Here is a 23,940-nt window from a genome sequence, read left to right on the forward strand (position 1 = left end):
CTCCGTACAGATTATGCAGTTTGAAGCCAGAGCCAGAGACTCTAAATGGAGAATAGATACGATGTGATGGATACAGTAACTGAAGGAAAGGCTTGCTTTCTGTCTCTCAAGAGACATGGAGAGGAGGAGAGAGAGAGAGAGAGAGAGAGAGAGAGAAAGCAGGAGATGGAGTATAATGATGTCTCTCTTAGACATAGAACATGTTGCCCCAACTCTCTGCCAGCTTGCCGTCTTATAAAGGCAGGCGACCACAGGCACCATCGGGGGGGGGGGGGGGGGGCGGGGGGGGGGGGGGAGCACACTTTCAACAGACAAGCCCGCAGTGAGTCACCCCTCTGGGACTTCCTGTTGGTGCTGTTTGGGCATCTGGGGAGAGAGGAACGGGGAAAGAGGAGAGAGTGAAAAAGAAACTGTGTGAAAGGAAAGAGAAAGAGACGCAGAGAGAGAGAGTGAGAGAGGTGGAGGGAGGGTGAGGCGAGACGAGAGGAAGCAAGAGTGAGAGTGTTTGCAAGACCTTTGCTGAGGTGGAAGGGCTGACGTGATCAAATCATGTCGTTACAGCGTGTGTTCAAAGGGCTCCACGTTTACACAGGAAATCAGAGCTGTGATTGCCCAGGGGAGGGGAGAGCAGAGGAGGGGAGGGGAGAGGCTGCACACGTAATTCAGGCCAGCCTGAGCCGAACCGCACGGGGCTGCCATCTCCGCAGCCACAAGTCCCTGCTTGTCCAGCAGCCTCCGCTCCCCCCTCAGCCTCTTCAGCTATTTATAGTGCAAGCCGAGCAGAACAGCCAGAGCCGGGCAGATCTGCAGGCTGCACAGGGACGGCTCCCCCACCTCCCCCCAACCACCTTCCTCCTGCTCCACCACCACCGCCACACAGCCCAGTGCTGCACTCCCTCCTGCGCTTAAAGAAGCTACATCTCTCACAGAGGGTGACACTTAGAAAAACCTTCCATAGAGGTCAGAGTAATGACAAGTGCAGAGCAAGCAGAGTGTGCGCAGTGTGTGTGTGCGCGTGTGTGTGTGCGCGTGTGTGCGCGCGTGTGTGTGTGTGTGTGCGTGCGCGTGTGTGCGTGCGCGTGTGTGTGTGCGTGTGTGTGTGCGTGTGTGTGTGTGTGTGTGTGTGTGTGTGTGTGTGAGAGAGAGCTGGTTAGTTAACCTGTGTCCGTGCTCGTGTTGTCCCCTCAGCATCAGCAGGATCTGCTGGCCCTGAAGCATCAGCAGGAGCTGCTGGAGCACCAGCGCAAGCTGGAGAGGCACCGGCATGAGCAGGAGCTGGAGAAGCAGCAGAGAGAACACAAGCTGCAGCAGCTCAAGAACAAGGAGCGCGGCCAAGAGAGTAAGTAAAGCACACACACACACACACACACACACACACACACAAACAAACAAACAGAAAGATACGGAACAAAAGACAGTAAGATAGAAATTTCAGCCCGTGTGTGCCATTGGCTCTTAAACCCTGAGTATGTTGATGCCAGTTCAGAGTTGTATGAGCCAAGATGTACCATGTGCAACATATCCATGTGAAGTAGAGAAAACATTGTTTCTTTCTAGTGTATCTGGCCTTTGTTAGCCAAGGGCGCTGGATTATTTAGCTTATCAAGTGTCCCTTTTTCTGGTAAGGGACAGTTTTGTTGGTATATAAGGTATTAGAATGACATGACAAAAGACAAGTTATGTAGTGTTACTAATTCCTGAAACATGTTTGTATCAATTTGTTTTGTTTTTTTTGTATCAAGAATGAAACTTTTAAGAATTAAATTGTACTCTTACAACTTGTAAGCATTACTTAATAGAAAGTGACACTCAAAACAAAACTATGAAAGAATGAACTGACTGGCTAATCGTCACATTTTAACACTAATTTAGCACAATTCGCTCTAAACACACAGGCATATCAACCCTTTAATCCGAGCATGTGACATGGATAGTGTTCCTTTTTAGTGTACTGCCTTCACATAGGGCAGTGTTGCTAGACCACCAGGCCACTGTTAAGACCTGCACTCAATGCGTGTAGAAGCGAAATGCCCACCCCACCAAAAAAGGCAGTTGAATTGGCATGCTTGTTGAGAACTCCTTGTTTTGCCATTCACAGTCGTGTTCTCATTCTTCCTGCCATCTTGCCTGGCACAGCAGTCACCTGCTGACTGGCTTGCACCAAGTGTGCCTGAATGAGAAGTGACATGCTGACAGAACACAGAGGGGCCCTCTGGGACCTGTTTACAGGGCAATGGGAAGATGGCAGAGAGAGAGAGATTGAGGGAGAGAGAGAATGAGGGAGAGAGAGAGAGTGTGCTTGAGAACTGTGTGACATCTCTCAACTTTCACAAATACAAACTTGTCACATGCTTAGGAACATACAAAGAAAGGGAATAAAAGATCAACGTGCTGCCGTCTCCCTGGAATTGCTTTGAAAGGAAGCTCTTCTCCAAGAGACTTCTCCCCAGCAGTGTAAAGATGCTGGCTTCAGTTCCTCACACAGATCTCAGGGACAGCATGCGGAGTAAGGATCCCTATATGCTTATTTAACTCTGACACCAGGGAGTCTGGGTCTATCTTTGTAATGGTGATCAATGCTGCTTCGATCCTTGTTCTCTCTAGCTTGGAGGAACCATAGAAGAAGTTCTGGTTACCATGTGGGAGGGAAATTAGCACTGCAGAAGTGCTTTGGGCAGGCCTCTCGGAACCGGAACAGGCCTGCTGGTTTCGAATTGGCCTGTTTTCTTTCCATTGACCTACATTAGGCAGCAAACATCCAAGATAGGTGTCAGTGGCGGTCCTAAAGCAACAATTTTGCCTTCATCAGCTTAATCCTGTGTCTTTTTACCAACAGGTGCAGTAGCCAGCACGGAGGTGAAGATGCGGCTTCAGGAGTTTGTCCTGAACAAGAAGAAGGCCCTGGCCCAGAGAAACTTAAACCACTGCATGCCCAATGACCCTCGCTACTGGTATGGGTGAGTGTCCAGGCCAGACCTGCTCCTGCCCCTACACGAGAGGACAGGCATTTGACATACACCAAAATGTTCAATGGGATTTGCTGTGACATAAGATACTTCCAAACGCCATTTACTGAAAATATTAACCATGAAATTGTAGACTTACTAGTGTGTGTGTGAGTGTGTGAGTTCACATCACACATGTAGTGCGAGGATACAGAAAATAGAGAGGCACTGATATGTCTACTAGCACAATTTTGTCCTGAAACCTTTTGGTCTTTTGGGAGTTAAGGTGTAAACATTCCCATTTTACCCACAAACACACTAACCTGGCAAGTGTAAATGTGCAAATGGTTTTTTTTCCCCCTAACGGCGGAAAATGTGTTTTTGGCACCCAGCATCACACTAGTCCCTTGGTGTTTTTTTTTTTTTCTGTCTTTATTTTCTGTATTTTTTTTCTCAAGTTTGTGTCAACAGTTTTCCCCAACCTTGGATTATTGGTTTAGAATACTGATCACAGGGAATACCTGAGATTACAATGGCCTTTTGTGAAGTTCTCTGCTAGAAGGAGTTTTGATTGGATTAAAAGTTTTAAGATGTGTGCACCCTCACTGCAGATTAGATGACACTTGTAAAGATGGTCTTTATTCAGAGCACCTCAGCTCTGCCTCCTCTGTTCTGCAGTCAGATCCACTTCTGTTTGTACTTCCTTGTCACTGTCTCCATTGACAAGTCGCTTTTTTCTCCTCTTACAAATAGAATAGAAAAGTGGGTTTTGATGTCACCTCACAGTTTTTTTAATGTTTAAAAAGGTTTTGAGGAACAAACTTTTACTGTTTTTTTGCCCCTTTCAAAGCCACTGGGGAAAGATAAAGGCAGCGTGCAGGTTTGTGAATGGGTTTGCGTGTCTCTCTCTCTCTCTCTCTCTCTCTCTCTCTCTCTCTCTCTCTCTCTCTCTCTCTCTCTCTCTCTCTCTCTCTCTCTCTCTCTCTCTCTCTTATTGCGCATTTGTCCCGGCAGCCCTGGAGTGTGGGCTGTGGCGCTGTGATAATGGCAGGGAGGTGGTGGGCGCGCGGAAAGGCTTTCATGTGCAGAGGATGAATATTAACGTCCCTCCACTCCACCACCCCACAGCCCACCTCAGCACCCCGCTCCACTGCACCTTTTCATGGGCTCCTATCTGGCCGAGAGAAGATAAATAAACCCAGCGCCTCTGCCCCAACTGTACGTCTGAGAGCACAGGGCCTGGAGACCTGTGCATTTAGCTCAGTTCAGCCAGAAGGCTGTATTCATGAGCAGTGGGGGGAAAAAGAAACTACCATGGCCCCTCGTCATCGTTCACCCCAGACCTAGTCTGACTGAAATAACTGGTCTGTTAGCGTGGTGCACGTAGTTGTATGTTTTAGGTTCCAGTCATTCAGATTGGATTGTTTATATTTAGCAGCTGTACAGATCACAATGGAATTAGTGGAATCAGAGGAATTTCCTCATGGATGAGTTCTGAGTTTCTTGGGCCAGCCAGAGATCTGCAGTGCATTACTGTAGGGGTAAATAAAGATGGCTGTGTTTGAAAAGCCCAGCGTTGGTGGAGTTATTCAGGCCTCAGCGACTAGAAGAGGAAGAATGAAACATCCAGCATCCATATTCATGACCCTCCTCTTCCCTGCATTACTTGGCACATTCAGCCTTTTCCCTTCCACATCTCCCTCTTTCTTTCGAAAAAAAATAAATAACTGAGGAGAGAAAGCAGGAAGGCTGTCTGTCTTTGGAACTTCTGTTGACTTATTCCCTCTCCCGCTGGTACAATGAGATTGATTGTGACAGTTACGCAAAAGAGGTGTGGGAAGGCCGACGGAAGGAGGCAACAAACACAATATGTTTTATTAATCAAAACATTTGCATGCTGACAGCCCGAATGCGCGTCACTTTCCCGTCGTCCGTAATTGCCGTCGGAGCCAAAAACATGTCACTCAAGCTCCCAGACAAACTGCATATTTGCGATGTGGGTAAACCGTGGCAGATTGAATTCATGGGCCTGGGAGGTTGCCAGCTGACCAGAGAGAGAGAGAGAGAGAGAGAGAGAGAGAGATGGTGCTGTTTTCTTCAGCAAGAGGGGTGGCTGGGGCAGATTGGGATTGGTTTGCTGCAATTGAGTTAATTCACCTCACCAGATCACCCGCTTCCAGAGAGAGCATCCATTTCCCTAACATGAAATCAAGTGGCCTACTTTTTGACAAGTTTCACCCGCCCTGCAAACTAACGTCTACATGCTGTTTGTTTGTAAACAAAATGCCAGCTCCCCTTCCCCAAGGCTTCACACAAACGCACGTCAGGGGTTACATGAGATTGCATGCAATCTGACAGGCCACAAATAAACATTGGTTCAAAGTGAATTAGGCCCTAAGGACTCGTTGGGGTTTCAAGCACATTCCAAATGCCTCTCAGGAGCGTAGTGCTTAAATAATTTTAATCGTTGTGGATGTGTATAGTTAGTGTCTAATGTAGAACCACCCATTGTTTGATTTCTAAAGTAAACGCACTGTCTCATAGTGACATGGCACATTTTGAAATGTGCAAATCTATTAAGCTGCTGTGGGCAGGGCTAGGTATTGGCCAAAGCACACCTGCAAAGGTGTTGTGAAGCCAACGTGTTGTGTGATGTGTGCAGAGGACTATGAAAATGACTGTGTTTGCATAGGGAACTGTTTGACGTGGTGAGCAGCGATTGATGTGTGTGAGTAAAGTTTCTCTGCTTCAGGCTGGTGATACTGAAAATTAGAGTTGCAAGGGAACATCCTGTTTTCTAGTGTGCCCACCCCTACACCATGTGCCCAACAGAGAGAGATCTTCAGGGAGTCTGTTGGTTTACGTAAAGGCTGCTTATCAACATCTATGTTTGGCTCCACTGAGTAACATTGCTCTGTTTGTTTGTTTGTTTGTTTGTGTGTGTGTGTGTGTGTGTGTGTGTGTGTAGGAAAACCCAGCACAGCTCCCTGGACCAGAGCTCTCCCCCACAAACAGGGATGTCCACTTACAACCACCCAACCATGCTGGGCATGTATGACTCCAAAGACGACTTCCCACTACGCAAGACAGGTATGCTCCTCCCCTCCTCTGTCTGTCTCTCTCTCCCTCTCTCTCTCACTACTCGCCTGTCCTGCGTCACCCGTTCTCTGTGCTGCCGTGATGTTCGTCAGCGCTGACGCACCAGCCACCGGTTATCGCCATCTGGCGAGAAGGCCCCGGGTTCAGGCTCATTTGCAGCACCTGGGAGCCGTGCATGTGGCTGCGTCTCCCGCCCTCGTTCCCCAGATTAGATTGGCACTGATAAGGGCCTCGGCGCTCTCCGGTGTTCTGCACGTCCATCGTCAGGGGCTACCTGTCTCTCCCAGCATCAGCATGTCTGAGCGGAGCCAGCTACGTGCTCATCTGTTTTAGCAGGCCCCCGGTTTACAAGCCAACGTCTGGCTCTCTTGTAGCTTGTATCCATTTGCATGCAACCATGGAGTTTAATTTCCAGTGGGATGAATGAGACATCATATAAGGGGGTAGAATGTTGTGTAAGGTTTGAAACATTTTATCAGGTAAATAGTTGAACATGCAGTACGTTTAAGAAGCAAAATGGTGCTGGCGGTGCAGCTGATATTGCAGAGCATGTGCCACAACTGCATTTGATAGAAGAACATATGAAGAGTTTGTTTAGGGTTTCTGCATTCCAAACTCATTTTGAGAACTAGTCTTGAAAAGTTTGCAACCCTTTCAACTTGCAACAGCTCATTCAAACTTGGGATCCTGAACACTGACGGCTTCTAAAAAAGCCCAGTGTGTGGGGCTGTCTGCAGCGCCGACAGCAGCAGCGCCAGGTGCTCTCATCCTGAGCGGCGTGTGGGGAGTGAAGCACAGACACCGGGCTTCACACCTGGGCCCACTGTCTTAATCCCAGAGGCAGCAGGGGGTCTGTATTCTCCCTGGGGATGGACGGGGGGGGGTCACTCCCAGAAGGCAGTGTGGCTCCTCTGTGTGCAGATGAAAGGGACCGTCACCAGCCTCTCACTCCATGGATTTGCGGAGGCTGTCTGTGTGTCCGTGTGTGTGCGCATGTCCCACTCCTCTAAGCCTCTCATCATAGGCCCGGAGAGGAGCAGCCCAATCACTATCTCCCTCCGCCAGACCTTAGAGAGAGAGAGGGAAGAGGAGACGTGCCTACTGGTCCAGAGAGGAAAAGATGAAGAGAAGGAGAGGGAGGAAAGGAAGGAGGGGCGGGGGGGGGTGGGGTGGAGAGGAGGCTCATTTACGCACCCGACACTATGCAGTCGCAATCGTTGACATACAAGTATGCAAACTTCTTGACAGGAATCCATACACAAGTTTAAAGTATCTGGCCTGCTTAGACACACGCGTGTATGCACACACACACACACACACGCGTACACTCGTACACACGTTGGACATTAACTTCTCGCCTGCCAGCCAGGTTGTCTCGGGGATTTGGGCTAAGCGTGATTAATTGAGTCCGTCTGCTTTTTCGCCGCATTGTTAAGTCTCAGCGGGAGATGAGCGGCTGCCATCACGGTGATGATAGAGCCTACAGTCTGCTGGCCCCTGCCACGCTCCCCACACACACACACACACACACACACACACACACACACACACACACACACACACAAACACACACACACAGCTCCAGCTCTTGGAAAGTTCTCTTTGGTGGATCGAGGTGTTGGGGGGGAAGGAGTAAAGTCTCAATCATGTTCTCTCCCAGCCAGAGCATAGTAAGAATGAATGTAGTGTGAAGGGGTTTGGGAGAGCAGGGGGTTGACCAGGGGGGGAAGTGGAGGGGGCAGCAGCAGCAGCAGCAGCAGCTCTGGTAGATTAGTATTTGTGTCTTTGCCAGACCTCCCAGGGGAGGACGAGGGTGGGGGGCGGTTTGGAGGCACTGGCCGTGGCCGTATCCGAAAGCTTACTCCCGGCAGGCGGCGGCAGTGGAGGGGGAGAGGCCGTGGCAGCGGGGGCACTTAAGGGCCATTCCTATGCAGGCTCACCCGGGCCCTGGTTTAGATAGCATTACGCCAGGCCCCCATAAATCACGCTGGAAATGGGCCTGTCATGGCCAGCGCAACACCACCAACCCCCCAGTTAGGCCGCGCCAGGCCCCCTGTGAGACTGGAGCAATTACAGCACAGCCCAGAGAGAGAGAGAGAGAGAGAGAGAGGGAGGTAGATAGAGAGGGAGGGAGGGATCAGCCATTTCAGCTGTCACAGCTGTACAGGAAGAGAAGACTCACCAACTGCACCAGTGAAGTGTTATGCAGAAACTGCAGTAACACGCAAACACGATGGCCAAGTCATGTTCCCACTCAGGCGCAGCATTGCTCTGCCGTGCGTCAGTCAGAATAGCGCAAAGTTACTTCACTGTGACCTGTTTTTGTGTTTAGTGTTCCTCGACTGATAAACATTCCCGGGTTGTGCTCTATTTTTAATCCGTTTAATCGCTGGTCGCATTTCCTTCAGAGATGGGAATCGGCGGAAAAACAGACCAATTCGACAGTGCAACATGATGGACCTATATTTAAATAAAGGAGGAAAGGGAATTCGATAAGACAAATCCCAGTGGAAAGCGTAGCAGTCAAGAGCGGAGGAAAAAAGCTAAAAGTTGAGGGGGGGAAAAAAGGAAAAGTTCTGGTACGGTTACAGTTGTTGCCGTTGTGGCTGGGCTTCTTGGAGTGTTGATTCCAGCGCTGCCGCGGCAGATAGACCTCAGTTTACTCTGGCCAGCATGCCGCATTCCGACAGCGGAGCTGAGGAGAGGCGTGTGGCCTGGGTGGTGGTGCAGTCCTCAAACCCACACACACACACACACACACACACACACACTTTCTCCCTCACACTAATGCACACATAGACACACACTCAAACATACTGTCTCACATGCACACACCCAGGCAGTCTGTGGACAGCTAAGGGTCTGTTCTAGGCCCTCTTGGCTGTTTGGGCACGGGCAGTTGGAGCGCGAAAGGAGAGGGGGGATGCAGCCGTGTTAGAGATGGACGCGGATCGGTAAGTAATCACATAAATGACTGTGAGTGGCCCAAGATGCAAATGAGGCCTCGCTCGTGGTTTCCTCTCCACCAGTAACTGCCCTCTCCTTAGTGCGTTAATATATTAGGGCTCTCTTTTCTTTTTTTTTCCCCCCGCCTCGCCCAAAGTTGACTTTTCCTGTGACGTCTTTGTGGAATTTACGTATGTAAATGAGCCTCTCTTCCATGTGGCCTCGGCGTGGCGGTATCTTTGCAGCCCTGTTCTCGCCGGGCCGAGCTCGAGGAGGGGGGAAAAACAGCGGCTCTGTCTCTGTGTGGCCGCCCGCTGCTGAGGTCAGCCTTTTTTTTCTCTCTCTCCCTGCGCGAGCGCGACACTCCATATGTATCACCATCAGGCAGATAGAGCAGCGCACTAAAGACCCGTCAGACCAGTCACACTGCCGCTTGGCAAGTGTTACGGGAAACCCCACCCAAGCCCACAAAAGACTGTGTGTGTGTGTGTGTGTGTGTGTGTGTGTGAGGGGGAGAGAGAGAGAGGCTCCACAGAAAGCAATGTGGATTAGATATGTTGGCAAGGCTGGGAGGGCTCACTTTACAGTTTGCCTAGCGCTACACTTCAGTCGTTATCCAGCAGTGTTGCAGTCTGTAATTAGCTTTCAGCGGCTTCCAGCAAAGTCGGCCATAACTCATCTCTCTCTCTCTCTCTAGAGCTTGCACGTGTGTCTGTTTCCGAAAGGGTATAGTCTGTTCAAACTCTGCAAAGAGCCCCACTTGCATACCTCAGTATTAAAAATTCCAGACACCACCTGTCTATAAAATACATGCGGTAATGGAATGTGATTTCAGTAGTTGGAGAAAAAAAACAAAAACACTTTGAAAGCGTCCAAATGTTTCATTTAGACCGCCTACAATGTACTAGTTTTGTTATGCAGCCTCAGTGTAGGCTATGATTTTTACATATAGAGGTCTGTGAAGAATGTATAAAATATAGCCTATATGATAATTCACATATACACTAAATCCCTTGGAAGGCATTCACATGGGGCACATTATTGTTAACGCTTTGCCTTACTTCCTTCCCCAGTGTGTGTCTGATATCCATGACTCCACCAAAGCCAGCCTCATATTAATCACGTAGCTGGCTGCGTTGACGCTCTAATCTGAAAGCAATCCGGTCATAATGAATGGATCTTGACTAGGCCCTGCGTATTACCCAGCTCACCCTCCCACACGCTGGCTGGCCCGGAACATTTGTCCTCCATGTGAGCTTCCTCCTAGCAGTAATGAAGCACCCTTCACATTCCCGGTGACAGTGCAATTTGCAACAAGGGCAGGAAGTGAACGAGAGGGGAGCTGGACTGGACTGGACTGGAGGTGGGAGTGAGGGAGCCGGGAATGAGTCAACCCCACTTCTTTACATAATAATGCTGATCAACCTGGAGGGTGCAATTTAGGTACTAATGACCTCGTAATGACAGGTGAGACTGGGGCCAGGGCTGAGTCCATCAGAATGGGCTTGCGTTAGATGGAGGCCTTCTCTGGGCTTCAGCAGGCTGCACCAGACCACCTCCCCTGGGACACTGACCTCTGCCACCACCTCAGTTGAGCTCTTATTCTAAGTTTGATTAATTCACACATAGCCTGTTGTCCTCACAGCCATTTTGTCCTCTGCCTTTTTATTGCAAACCCTGGCCAGTCCTCACCAGAGCAACTGGTAGTCTGTATTATAAGGCTGAACAGTCATGTCTTTTTCTTGGGGTACCGTATTCTGGTCCTGTTGCATTTTCATCTCCCCATGTGCAATTCTTACTCGGTGATTGACGCAAATGGTGGTTTAGTTTTGTGTTTTTTTCCTTTGTTGATTTAGGCGTCTCCATCACTGGCATGTCTTGCTCGTGTCTCGTATAGAATGTGTGCTTCCTGTCTGACCCAGCAGATCAGCTAAAGTCAGGATGATGAACACTGCAAGCTAAGAAGCTCTGTTCTCCGACTGTTTATCATATCATTCATATGGCACCTGCTGTATCCTAGACATTTGAGAACCTGTGCCTTTCACAAGATGGAAAGTATACAGTATCATATCAGTGCTATCATGTTCTTCATTAGGATTTATCTACCAGCACCCAACATTCAAAAAGCCATTCTTTGCTGGTATTATCTATATAAAATTGGTGTTCTTAGCTGCACCTTTTGTCCATACTACTACCACTGGTCTGTACAGAATAGAGCCTTTCTTCTCGTTTGTGGCAATGCAAGACATCCATATACCTCATTACGTGTCCAAGCCCTCTTTGCAGTGGCTCATCTTTACACTTTGCAGTGGTTTGTTTTAGTTTGTTTGAATAAAACTTTCCTTCTCTCATTCTTCGATCGCTGTTATGGGATTAATCCTGTTTCTGTTTGACATGAGATTTCTTCCTCCACGTTGCTGTTATTGTCTCCTGTACGGGGAGGTATTAAATGTTTAATCCATATAGAAAATGGCTTTTAGAGAAAGTAAGCATTGTTTCATCAGATGCCTGTGAAAGCTATATCGATCCCCTTTAAGCCCTCCCTGTGTCATTGTTTGGAAAATAGTGTTTACTTTCCCTGCCAGCAACTCTGGACAATATTATTTGAATCAACAAACCATGTCTATTTTCAATATATGGTTGTCTTGTTTCTTACTACCTGTCTAGATTAGCATTGTATTGAATTGTCCACTTTGGCTGACCAGAGGAAGAGGGAGGAAATATGTACTTTTTGTACATTCTGTCTGGACACCTTAGACCTTCCATTGTCCCACTGATTTTGATTTTGCCAAATGTTTGCCATTGATATCTCGGGAGAATTTGACAAGCTCTCATTGGTATGCATTCATTTCTTCCCTGAAATGGATTTTGTTTGATCAACAATCTCCTTAACCGCACATCGCCATCAAACCATCTCCATTGCCTACACTCAGACAGTAGGGAAATGGGTGAGTCCCAGTGTAAATCGATTTAGCCTGGGGGTTTCAAGCAATTCACTGTGCAGTTTGGCTTCAGATGTACAGAGGAAAAAGAATGTCTCGGAATGGATTGATTGTTCTGGAGCTGAAGAGAGAGAGGAACTGCAGAGGACTGAGGCAGGCAGGCAGCGTGTCGGGGTAAAGAGTGGCCTGTGAAGGAGATTCTTTTTTTGTTGTTGTTGAGGGGAGTCTGTGGCATCAGCAGATATCACGGGCCACTGCAGTGGACGTGAGAGGGGCCGCACCAAAGCACTTCAAAGTCACCGAGTCCCTGGGTGACCCAGGCCGGTGCAGACTGCACACACACTCTAAGCCCCATATCTGCCAGCTCAACACTTTCTGGCCTCGCCCCGTTCGCCCCTCTCTCTCCAGCTCAGGCGTGAAAGCATGGGCCCAAATGCCCCCCACCACCACCACCACCGCCCCCAGCTGCCCCTAGCTGCCCCTAGCTGCCCCCAGCATCCCCAACCTTCCCATCACACACACACCTCTCAGCCACTGGCTGCCTGCCAGGACCTCAAGGTGGACATGCAGCTCTGTTTAAATTAAGAGTTCAGGATGAATAACATTGATGTTGATGTCTCCATTCTTCTGCATCACTTTGTTGTACATTTTGGATGATTTGCAGCTATTTGCTACACAGTCCCTGTAGAAATGGCCTACTCTTTCAGCTGTGTACCTTTTTTATTATTTTTTTGCAGTTCAGTTTGGAGGAGGAGACGGGTATTTATTTTTTAAATATTTAATTACGGTATTAAATAGATCCATTACTTTTATCAGGCCTAAATTATGGCACTTAGAAAGTGGGGAAGTTTTTTTCCCCCACACACTAGTTGGCATCCATTTAGTGTGTCAGGCAAATAATGTATAATGTCTGAATTCACAAATGCCTCAGTTTTTATTCCTGCCACAAATTGACAGCCCCAATTACAACACTTATAGTATATACACATTTGCAAATACAGTATATACACATTTGCAAATAAGGCATTTTCTTGCTCTAAGGACAAATGATTAGATTGGCAATATAATTTAAATTGCTTCTTTAAGGCCTCTTATTATGTGCTTGAGACATCAGTGTAGTATTGGTTTGCCCTCTCCAGCTGCTCAGAGTGAATGCATTTAAACGGTTTCCTAATTTGTTTGTGCTCAAGCTTGAGGTATTTTCCATGGCCCCATGTTATGTAGTAGGGATGGGAAAATGACCACAGGCATCGGTTATCTCTCTGTCCTGAACTATTGACTGCACTTAACAGTGTCTAAATCCGCACAGGCTTAGCCTAGGCCCCCACTTTAATGAACACGCTGGCTCTCTCGCTCCCTCTCGGACGGACAGGGCGCGTGTAATGCATGGTACAGCAGGGTCACTGGGTAGTGTGAGTGTAGCACTCTAATTGAAGGGAGGAGACCCGGAGGTGCCACTGATGCTGGGAATAATGCTGGCAGTGTCTCCTGGGAAGCGCGGGAGCATAGAGGCCGATAGCGGAGCGCCCAGATTAGTGCTTCACACGGACCCTCTCTCCTCCTGCTGACCCTTTTTGATTTTTGGGTAATTACGGTTAGCTTACGTCTCCGCATTGCCTGGGCCAGGCTGCGCTCTCCGCTCCGCTGGACAGAGAAAGTGATGAGGACGAGATTGTTTGCAAACCAAGAAAGAGGGGAGAAAGGGGGAGAGCAGATAGAGGAAATAAAGAAAACACTGTTTAATTGAGAGGCCACTTTTCAACGAGCGCTATTCATTGCCTCTGTTCCCGTAGATGGGACTTGATTAAACTTAGGGCATAGGGCTCCTGCCAGAGGGGAAACTTGTCAGCTCTCTAATGCATTGTTGCCATTATCTTTGGTGTTTGTTTGCGAGGCCCTCTGCACAAGAGGTTGTTTAAACAGACTGTTATTGTGTTAATTGAGACCGTTTCATGCTCAAACATAACCCAAGCAGCCTTTGTTGACGTATCTCATGCTCTATTTGTCATATTAACTTCTTCAAAAGCGTCTCATTCGTTGCTGCTCGGCTGATGGCCCTGACCATGGAAACACTCCGTGTTGTGGGATCAGCCAACAGCCCTTCGTTAGAGCGAGTGCTCTCTGCCCAGGTCTGATGTTTAATGGATAGACAGGCCATTGGCTCTGGCTGGTGTGTGTGTGTGTGTGTGTGTGTGTGTGTGTGTGTGTGTGTGTGTGTGTGTGTGTGTGTGTGTGTGTGTGTGTGTGTGTGTGTGTGTGTGTGTGTGTGTGTGTGTGGAGTGGGTGAGAGCTGGTGGGTGTTTTGCCCAGCGTGCTCCCTGCAGACGAATGAGCACCACCACTGAGATTCCCCCAGCTGAGACAGCAGGTGCAGTCCTCTCAGAGCAGACTCTCCTCTGACTGCCCCCCCCTTGCTCCAGACAGTCATGCCTCTCTTTCCTGCCCAGCCGTTGTCCCTAGATTGCTTTGGATGGACGCGCGCTGCACTCTGCTCTCCCCTCACTTCTGCAGCCTCTGTGCCCCCCCCATGGCTCTGAGCACTGCCACTCTGGGTCTGCGGCTGCCGTCATACTGCTCGCCACTGTTTACATGACGACTGCTAATCTGTTAATCTGACTGATAGCTCAGATTGGAAAAGTCTCTTGTAAGCACTTGAAAATGAGAATCAGAAATGGTTGTCCAGTTAAGATGGATTCAAATGATATTGCTATCCTAAGGAGATATGTAGTGTACATCAACAGTGTACATCAACACTTCAGACCACTGGCTCACCTACACTCACAGTGCACACCTAGTTACATGTTCTATACATCTCGCGCACAGTATTGGTGATCAGACATGGCAAACGAAACAATGTGGAGGAGACAGTTGGAATCTTGATGTTCAAAATTTGACCGAGGCTTAGATAAACAAAAGGTCTATCAGGTTTTCAACCAAGAAATAGTACAACCAACATGTAACAAAAGTAACATTATTTGTGAAACTTGTATGACACAATAGACTATTGTTGTACACAGTGTATTTGTCTGCTTTGCCATGGGGCATACTTGTTGTGGTGTAAGCTTCATGTCATGGTAATTAGTAGTGATTACCTCTCAGTGCATGTGCATAAATTCTGTTAGGCTTGCATATAGATTTGTGTAAATGGATAGTGTCACTCAATGTTTTAGATTTAATATAAACATTCCATTTGGAATCTGAATGAAAAAGAATTTATTGAAATTGGCAAACATTTTTGCATGTAAACATAATAAATGGTTTCTGTTTATCCGCAAGTATTTATTCAGGCTACGTTCCCAAGAGATTGCCATCTCTTCAAGGGGAGTGGGGGGGGATTAGGTGTTCAAGTTAAACAGGCGTTCACAAAGAGGCCTTTCTCTTGTGTTCTTCTGCAGCGTCTGAGCCCAATCTGAAGCTGCGCTCCCGGCTCAAGCAGAAGGTGACGGAGCGCAGGAGCAGCCCTCTGCTGCGGCGAAAGGATGGGCCCATCACCACTGCCAAGAAGCGCTCCCTGGACATGGCGGGTGAGCGGGCCGTGCATTGGCCACCTTCTCAGCACCGCTGACACCATGATCTCACTATTTCACATACTTTTGGAGAAACATCATTAGACTAAGATGGTTGTCAGTTTTAGTTGAGGAATGCCAGGGTCTTCAAGAACTGCTTTAAGTATTTATTTTTTTTTGTCGTTTTATTTATTTGAGCCCCTGCTGCTGTGACTTATTTCTGCTGAAATATTGATACAACAAATTTTGTTTGTCAAATCAGTTTGGACTTGTTTAGCTGTTACTTGTATTGTATCTTTATTTATAGACTCATTCTTGTGTTGTTGTGTGTGTTTTCATTAGAGTCGGCATGTAATAGTGCCCCTGGTTCTGGACCAAGCTCACCTAACAACAGTTCCAACAACATCACCAATGAAAACGGAGTGGCGGGGTCCGTTTCCAGCAGTCCGGTGGAGGTAACCCAACGACAGCAATGACAAAATATTTAGCACGGTAGAAAAATAATACTGTCAAACAAGACAGCAGGAATGTTGCTTGTTGTTGAATGTTTTCTGTGCTCCAGAAAAGAGCATCTCACTGTACAGTACATGTCAAATCCTTTTGTCACTTTGAAGATGACTGTCCAAGACATCTGGGCCTGGGGCTTTGTGCAGCCCGTGCACCAGTCAGGCTGAGGGAGGGAAGACCGCCCTTTACAGGCACGGAGGAGACAGGAGCCCACGGGGGTCCGGAGGATAACCAGACAGGGCTGTTTATTTTTATCAGGGTGGTTTATTTATCTGTGTGTGTGTGTGTGTGTGCTGCTCTGTTCCAGCCGTCCCTGGCACACAGGCTAGCGGGCCGAGAGGGCCCCGTGAGCCAGCTGTCTCTGTACACATCGCCCTCTCTCCCCAACATCACTCTGGGCCTGCCAGCCACCGGCCCTTCCAGCGTGAGTACTCTCTTTCTTTCTTTCTCACTCTCTCTCTCTCTCTCTCTCTCTCTCGCTCGCTTGTTTGCTCGCTCTTGCTCTCTCTCTCTCTCCCCCTCTGATATGTAGATTCTTCCTTCTTGCTCTCTCTCTCTCCCCCCTCTCTCTCCCTGTTTTGAGTGACCCCCCTCCGTTCGCCTACTGTTTTTATCCCTTTTCTGTCTTCTCTGTTAGGCAGTGGGCTTGCTTGCGCACACTTGGCCTTTGGGGAGAAAAGTCCAAATAGAGAGGGGCCTGTCTAGACCGTCAGCCAGCCATCTGTAGGCTTTTCAGGCCCAGTGACATTTCAGAAAGGGCTCATTGAAAAACAATGACGGCTGGCCCAGTCTGAAGTGACGCAAGTGCAACCCCCCCGCTACAGCAATCTGATGTTTATATTGATCTAGGGTGGAATGCCTTCTTTTCCTGTCTCCAGCATTGCACTGGATGTCTTCCCTTTTCTAAACACTGATTCTATCTCTAATGTCCCCTCTCTCTTTCTCTCCCCCCCCCCCCCCCCCCTCTCTCTCTATCTCTCAGGTGGCGTCTGGCCAGCAGGATGGTGACCGACTGGGAATGCCTGGGCTGCAGCCAGGAATCCCCTTAACCACTCCGTTCATCGCCGGGGCTCACCTGCCCTCCTACCTGGCCTCCACCCTGGAGCGCGACGGGGGCTCCGCACACAACCCCCTCCTCCAGCACATGGTGCTGCTGGAGCAGTCGGCCCAGAACTCCCTCGTGGCAGGTGGGTCACCTCAAAGTCCCCCCTCAGGATGGACATCTATCAATCACTGCTCAACTGACCGCCATTCTCTGGACAAAGTTAGATAAATCTTTATTGGCGTGAAGTTACAAAGTCGTCATTGCTCCTTTTCTTAATGACTAGGGTTGGGCACCGAAACACGGTTCTAATATGACACCGGTGCCGACGCATTATAAATATTTTTTATACGAGGCATCACTGCATGTCATGCGCCATCTCTAACGTCTTGCTCTGATAGCAACACATCCAGATACAGTTAGCTAACATAAACATAGGATGTATAAACCAGAGGGGTGCACCACATAGGCGAGTGGACAGTATTTGACAGCTTGCGTGAGCCCAAGTGCTTAGGCCTACTTTAAAGCGATATCACGAGCTCCTGTCAAAATCTAGCAGTGGGCCTAACTACACACAAGCAAAAGGCTGTGAAACAACATCAACAGTGGCCTATATGTTACACAATATCCTTGCTAATGCGCTAACTGGCATTTATTTGAAATGTTATCAGCAAAGTTGTAGGTGAAAACTTTATTTCACAGTTTGTTCTAAACAACATAATGGCATGATATTAATCTTCCATGTGCATGAGGCCCATATAGCATCACAATGAATATGAAGATCATGTTAAAAGTTTGCTGGCAAAAACATAATTATGTAGGTTACATACCTGATGTCACTGAGCTGTCAAAGAGGCTACGAAACCATCTCCGTACGTTATCGCTAATTAAACTCCGCTGACTGGTGTTAGCGCATAGCCATAGTTGCTGTTAAAATGCTGCCTACTAGGCTAGCGCTGGGAATCTAAACACTTCAACACCGACATGTAGCCTCTAACATGTTCAAAACTATTGTGTGTTATGGGTTAAAACATGAAATTTCTTGAAGCATTTGAGAACGCACTGAATTAACTGGAAAGTAGAGTCCGTGTTAGATTAGCTTACTTGCAAATGCCGTTGTCCATGACTTGGCAGTTCTATGGCAAGCGGTTTTAACATACCTTATGGCAAACCGCCTACACTGGGTAAACTTGAAAGCAGAGCTTACCATTGTGTGCTGTTTTAAGATTTAAATGTATTATTCGTAGGAGCAATGAGATATTGATAGTAAATTGAATATAACAGTTCAATTGCATGTTCAAATTTGTCTTATCAATAAATAAAAAAAGCAATTCATGCTTTAGACCATTTTAATTGAAATCATTTTAAAAACAAAGTACCGGTTCAGGCACCGTTTCGGCACCGGCACCGTTTTAAAAGTATCGATTTAGCACCGGTATCGGATAAAACCCAAACGATACAACCCTATTAAAGACCTGGTAAACTTGTCTCGGGGTAATTGGCCCTCATGTTCTCCTTGAGTCAGACAGAGAAATTAGTGCAGTGTAAGTGCTCCTCCTCCGCATGGCCCCAGTGATTTTATTCACTGATTGCCTCCTAAATGCCTCGCTTTCTTAAAATGAATGAGTCACAGGCCCTGTTAATGAGTCTTCCCACACGCTCAGCTGGCAGTACAACAACTGCGAACAGTGTGTGTGAGAGTGAGGAGTTTGGGTGGGGGGGTCAATACGCCTCCGGAGAGAGTAACCTCTTTGACGCAAGAAGCATCAGTCGATGGCGAGTAATGATTAGCTGCAACCCAGGGGCAGTGTGGGGGATCCCTTGTCACAGTCCCCTCTCCCCTTCCCTTTCCGTTTCACGGAGCCCTCGAACTGTCAGGCAGTCCAGTAGACTTTCCTGGACAATCAGTGGCTTCAACTGGAACACACCTTCAGCAGATGATGGGCTGGTTCTCATGGCTTGTACTCTGTGGGTCAAGTGGGAGCACTTGGATAGATAGGAGAGTCCCAGTGCGCACCATGTTGTCTAATGCTTTCCTTAGGTAAACAATTAATCATTTTTTTTATGTTACTTTTAAGGCATCCTTTATGCTCACATTTGTAATCCGTGTCCAGCATCAAGCGTTAACATTCCTGGGTGTTCTGTGGAATGCCTCGCTTGCCGGTGCAGCACGTAGGAGCGGTTTGTAAACATGTTTGACATGGCACAGCCTCCTGTGTACTCACCCATGCCCCTGGTGTATAAACTGTGTGTGTGTGTGTGTGTGTGTTTCCCTAGGTCTGGGGGGGCTCCCACTGCAGTCGCCCTCCATCCACAAGCTGCGTCAGCACCGGCCCTTGGGACGCACCCAGTCGGCCCCCCTGCCCCAAAACGCCCAGGCCCTGCAGCAGCTGGTGGTCCAGCAGCAGCACCAGCAGTTCCTGGAGAAACACAAGCAGCAGTTCCAGCAGCAGCAGCTGCACATCAGCAAGGTAAAGGAGCTCAGCCTGACGTACACGCTCACCTTCTCCCAGCCCCTCAAGACCCTCTCCTGCCACAGCAAATACTATGATAGTGCCTCCATTTATGGTCACACAGGAACCAATTACAGCTGAGGTGTGTGTGTGTGTGTGTGTAATGAAGACACAGTATGTAATGGTGTTGAAAACCTTACACAAACACACACATATAATTGAACGTTGCCTTGTTGCAGTCACCGCTCTGCTCTGCTCTGCGTTTGTCAGTCGTGTCGTCTCCAAGGGATTACAGGCGGCGACTCATTACTTTATGGAGCACGGGTTTGTTTTCAAACCCACTCCACTAGCCCCCACCACCCCCCACGCACACACTCGCACACACTGAGCACTTAGCCTCCACTCAAATGCCTCCACCGTATAGATTAGTGCCAACATTAATTCATCCCTCCAACAGATGAGATCATTTCCTCTCCAAATAACTGCGCTGTGTGGAATTCCAAGTATTCTGTTGTCATTTTTGTATTATACTCATTACTACGGCATGTGGTGCGCTATCCACTACCACTCACTCAGCAGTATTAGGGTCAGCATGCGTCTGTCATCAGCTCAGATGCGTAAAACCAAATCTGTGCTTTGACAGATTAAAAAGGGAAAGTTGTCTAAACAGCATTGGGACTTGCATAAGATGAATAGGCTTTTTTATCTCCGCGTTCTACCGCGCAGGCGTGAAACGGGGATGCGTGTGAGCAGTTTTTAATCTGCCTGTTGTCATTGTGTTGCCTAAATGCACTTAAGAACAGAACAAGGCTTAATGGGCCATTGTGCAGCCAGGAGCCCACAGTGTGTTCCCCTTTAAATGGGAGAGCCGGGAGGTGGAGGGAATAAAAAAGGAGAGAAAAAAAGGAGCAGAAAAAATAAAAGGCTTGTTTGGAGAAGAGGACAGGGATGAGGCAATTGCCGAGCGCTCTGACGTCAATGATGTTCCCCTGGCACCGTGCCAGGGGCCTGTGTGGCTGCCAGGGTTGGCTCCCGCTCAAACGTTCCTGTGTGTGTGTGTGTGTGTGTGTGTGTGTGTGTGTGAGAGAGGGAGTGAAAGGGGAGCTGTTGGGAAGGGGATAGTGCAATGGCTGACATTGCCGTGGCGACAGGGCTGGACACAGCTGCTACAGGATGCACCCAGAACACGGGGGAGAAGGAGAGGGGGGGGTGGACTAGAAGGGAGCATGGTTCCCATTTCTCTCTCTCTCTCTTTCTTTCTCATTCTCCTCATGATCTGTTTTTTCCTTAACCCTTATACTCCGTGCTTTTTGCTGGGTCAGTTATTTATCTGCTGCAGGCTCAGCATAACTTGTCTTGAGTTCTCCTATAAAACATTTCACCACTCTTTAGTGGAAAACACAGAGTGTTGTATTTATTTACTTGTGTCTGGCAACAAGTACTTAGCTGAGTTCATGCAGAGAATGTTCCATGCAGAGCCATTGCTTCCAAAGCTTCAGATGACTTGAATAGGGGATACTGATCAGACTCAGGGCTGTTGATGACTTGAATAGGGGACACTGATCAGACTCAGGGCTGGTGATGACTTGGATAGGGGACAATGATCAGACTCAGGGCTGGTAATGACTTGAATAGGAGACACTGATCAGACTCAGGGCTGCTGATGACTTGAATAGGGGACACTGATCAGACTCAGGGCTGCTTATGCCTACAAAACAGACACTGAGGTCAAGTGGAGCTTCACTCTTGCCAAACTCATTGAAGCTGTGTAACTGTAGCACTGCAATATATAGTTCTCATCAATGGGCAAACACTTAACCCTTTGAACATTTTGGAATTGAAGTACAGGCAGGTAAACGCATCCCTAATCTTTCTGAAATTGTATACACCTGAACACCCAACATCTAGGCCCAACCTCCAGTGCAGTTTAGATTTGTAAATACATTGAACCATTTTATCATGCTTTGATATCTGGCTTTTGAAAGTGATTTGGGACATTTATATGATAGGTGGCCTTTACATTACATTTATTCATTTAGCAGACATGTTAGCAGACAAAGCAACTTACATGTCAATCATATTACAAGGACCATCCTCCCCAGAGCAACTCAGGGTTTAAGTGCCTTGCTAGCCCTGCTCCTTAGCCACTAACGTTACACTACCAACAAACCTTTAAAGTGTCCCTTAGACTTAGGGGGGAGTTGTGGTGCATCCCGAACACACACACACACACACACACACACACACACACACACGAGTGCAAGTACCCACACAGTCCCCAGTTGGATCCCGACCAGCAGTCATCTGCATCTCACCTCTATCTCTCCCACTCACAACTGTCCTGCCCAAAAAAAGGGCCAGTAGCCTCTAGTCCTGACTCGGTCTTGTCTCGTTCTTACGTTCCCTCGTTGTGTCTGTCCTCAGATGATGGCCAAGCCAAGCGAAGCCGAGCCGGCAGCACGAGAGCCACCCGGAGGAGACGGAGGAGGAGCTGCGCGAGCACCAGGCGCTGGCCGACGAGGGGCCTGCCGCGCGGCGTCACCGTCAAGCAGGAGCCGCCCGACGAGCAGGACGAGGAGTTGCAGCAGAGGGAGAGGCAGCACGAGCAGGAGCTCATCTTCAGACAGGTCAGACACACACACACACACGCACGCACGCACAAACACACACACATATGCACAAACACACACACATATGCACAAACACACACACATATGCACAAACACACACACATATGCACAAACACACACATATGCACAAACACACACACACGCACACACACACACACACACACACACACAGGCACAAACACACACACATATGCACAAACACACACACACAGGCACAAAAACAAACACACACACACACATGAGCAAAAACAAACACACACACATGCACAAACACACACACACGTACACACACACACAGGCACAAACACACACACACGTACACACACACACACACTCACACACACAGCAGAGGGAGAGGCAGGCCATCTTTAAACAGCTCAACCTTACACACATGCAGACACAGAGACAGGCATGCACAATTGCACACAAACACACCATAGACGTGCACAAAAGCGTGCACACACTGTCAAAGCATTTCTACATACATTCTCATTATCTCTCTCTCTCTCTCTCTCTCTCTCTCTCTCTCTCTCTCTCTCTCTCTCTCTCTCTCTCTCTCTCTCTCTTTCTCTTTTTCTCTCTTTCTCTCTCTCTCTCTCGCATACATAAACACGCACATTAACATATCAACATGCATAGACACATAGAATTGTGCTTTTGTGTTATCTAATGGTGCAAAGGCCAAAGCCAAAGAATGTGAACAATGCCGCAGCTCAGTCCTGCATTGTCTGTGAGAGTGTCTGGATGGCCCAGTCATCCAACATGAACATCCTGCCCTGATTTAGATCAACCAATCAGAGGGCAACACAAGCACGGCCCATCAAGCCAGCGCCAAGACCAGGTGTGCAAGCGTGCGTCTGTCCCTAGTCAGGGCCCATGTCGTTCTCAAGTTTTGTCATCTCACAAATGCCGCTGCATCTGCACATGGGTGTATGCTCACACGCTCATGGTTACTCACTCACACACACACACACACACACACACACACACACACACACACACACACACACACACACACACACACACACACACACACTGTAGACTGTGGCTTCAGGTAGGTCAGAGATGGTTAGACACACACCACCATGCAGATATGAACACAGACATATAGGTAGGCTGTTAGTGAGTGAGCCGGGCCACCACAGCCCTGCATGCAGAGACAGAACACTGAGAGAGAGAGAGAGATATGAGCATTTGGAGAGAGAGAGCGAGAGAGAGAGTGGGGGAACAGCAGCTACTTGGCTGGAGCTCAGCTTCCCTGAAATCTCTCCCTCTGTGCGGTGCCAGGCTCATTCCAAATATAGATGGTAAAATGCCATGCGTTTAATATTTTTGTCTGCATATGAAAAGTGGACGCCCACTCAGTCACGCTTAAACTGCAAGCAAATGCACATACACACACACACACACACACACACACACACACACACACACACACACACACACAGTAGCTTCGCTTCGCCCACAGACTCTCGCTGTGCTCACCCACTCACCCAGTGAGACGGTTGTCTTGTTCTCTTGATGTGAATGGCTCAGGGCCGTCCCCTGCATCGCCCCCCATGGTAAGTGTGATTGAGTTGGCACCGGCTGGCGGGCACGCTCCCCCTCATGGTCCTTCCCAGAGCAAGAACACCATGTCCCTAGGCCCCCATGGGAACACGGCCCAAGAGAGAGCCGGGGAGAGAAGGGGTGAGAGCAAACGAGACAGCAGGCCATTTCAATGGGGGGGGGGGGGGGGGGGGGGGGGTTAGAGAGAGAGAGAGAGAGAGACAGAGAACACAGAGAGACTGAAAGATACAGAGAGACTGAAAGATACAAAGAGACGGAAAATCATCGGAGATGACAAAAATAGAGAGAGAACGAGCGGGTT

At 48.4% G+C, this 23,940-nt stretch overlaps 1 protein-coding gene across 1 annotated transcript in view; it reads left to right on the forward strand.

Moving 5' to 3' along the window:
• hdac4 (histone deacetylase 4) overlaps nt 1-23,940 on the forward strand; it is a 139,478-nt gene that overhangs the window by 83,206 nt on the left and 32,332 nt on the right. The window contains 11 exon segments of the mRNA XM_042078176.1: nt 1,189-1,339; nt 2,837-2,957; nt 5,914-6,035; nt 15,328-15,456; nt 15,781-15,893; nt 16,253-16,369; nt 16,928-17,132; nt 19,265-19,458; nt 21,865-21,887; nt 21,889-21,963; nt 21,965-22,067. Of these exon segments, the coding sequence (XP_041934110.1) occupies nt 1,189-1,339; nt 2,837-2,957; nt 5,914-6,035; nt 15,328-15,456; nt 15,781-15,893; nt 16,253-16,369; nt 16,928-17,132; nt 19,265-19,458; nt 21,865-21,887; nt 21,889-21,963; nt 21,965-22,067 (1,353 nt within the window).

This window comes from Alosa sapidissima, chromosome 2, assembly GCF_018492685.1.
Source record: "Alosa sapidissima isolate fAloSap1 chromosome 2, fAloSap1.pri, whole genome shotgun sequence".
NCBI classification, from domain to species: Eukaryota; Metazoa; Chordata; class Actinopteri; order Clupeiformes; family Clupeidae; genus Alosa; species Alosa sapidissima.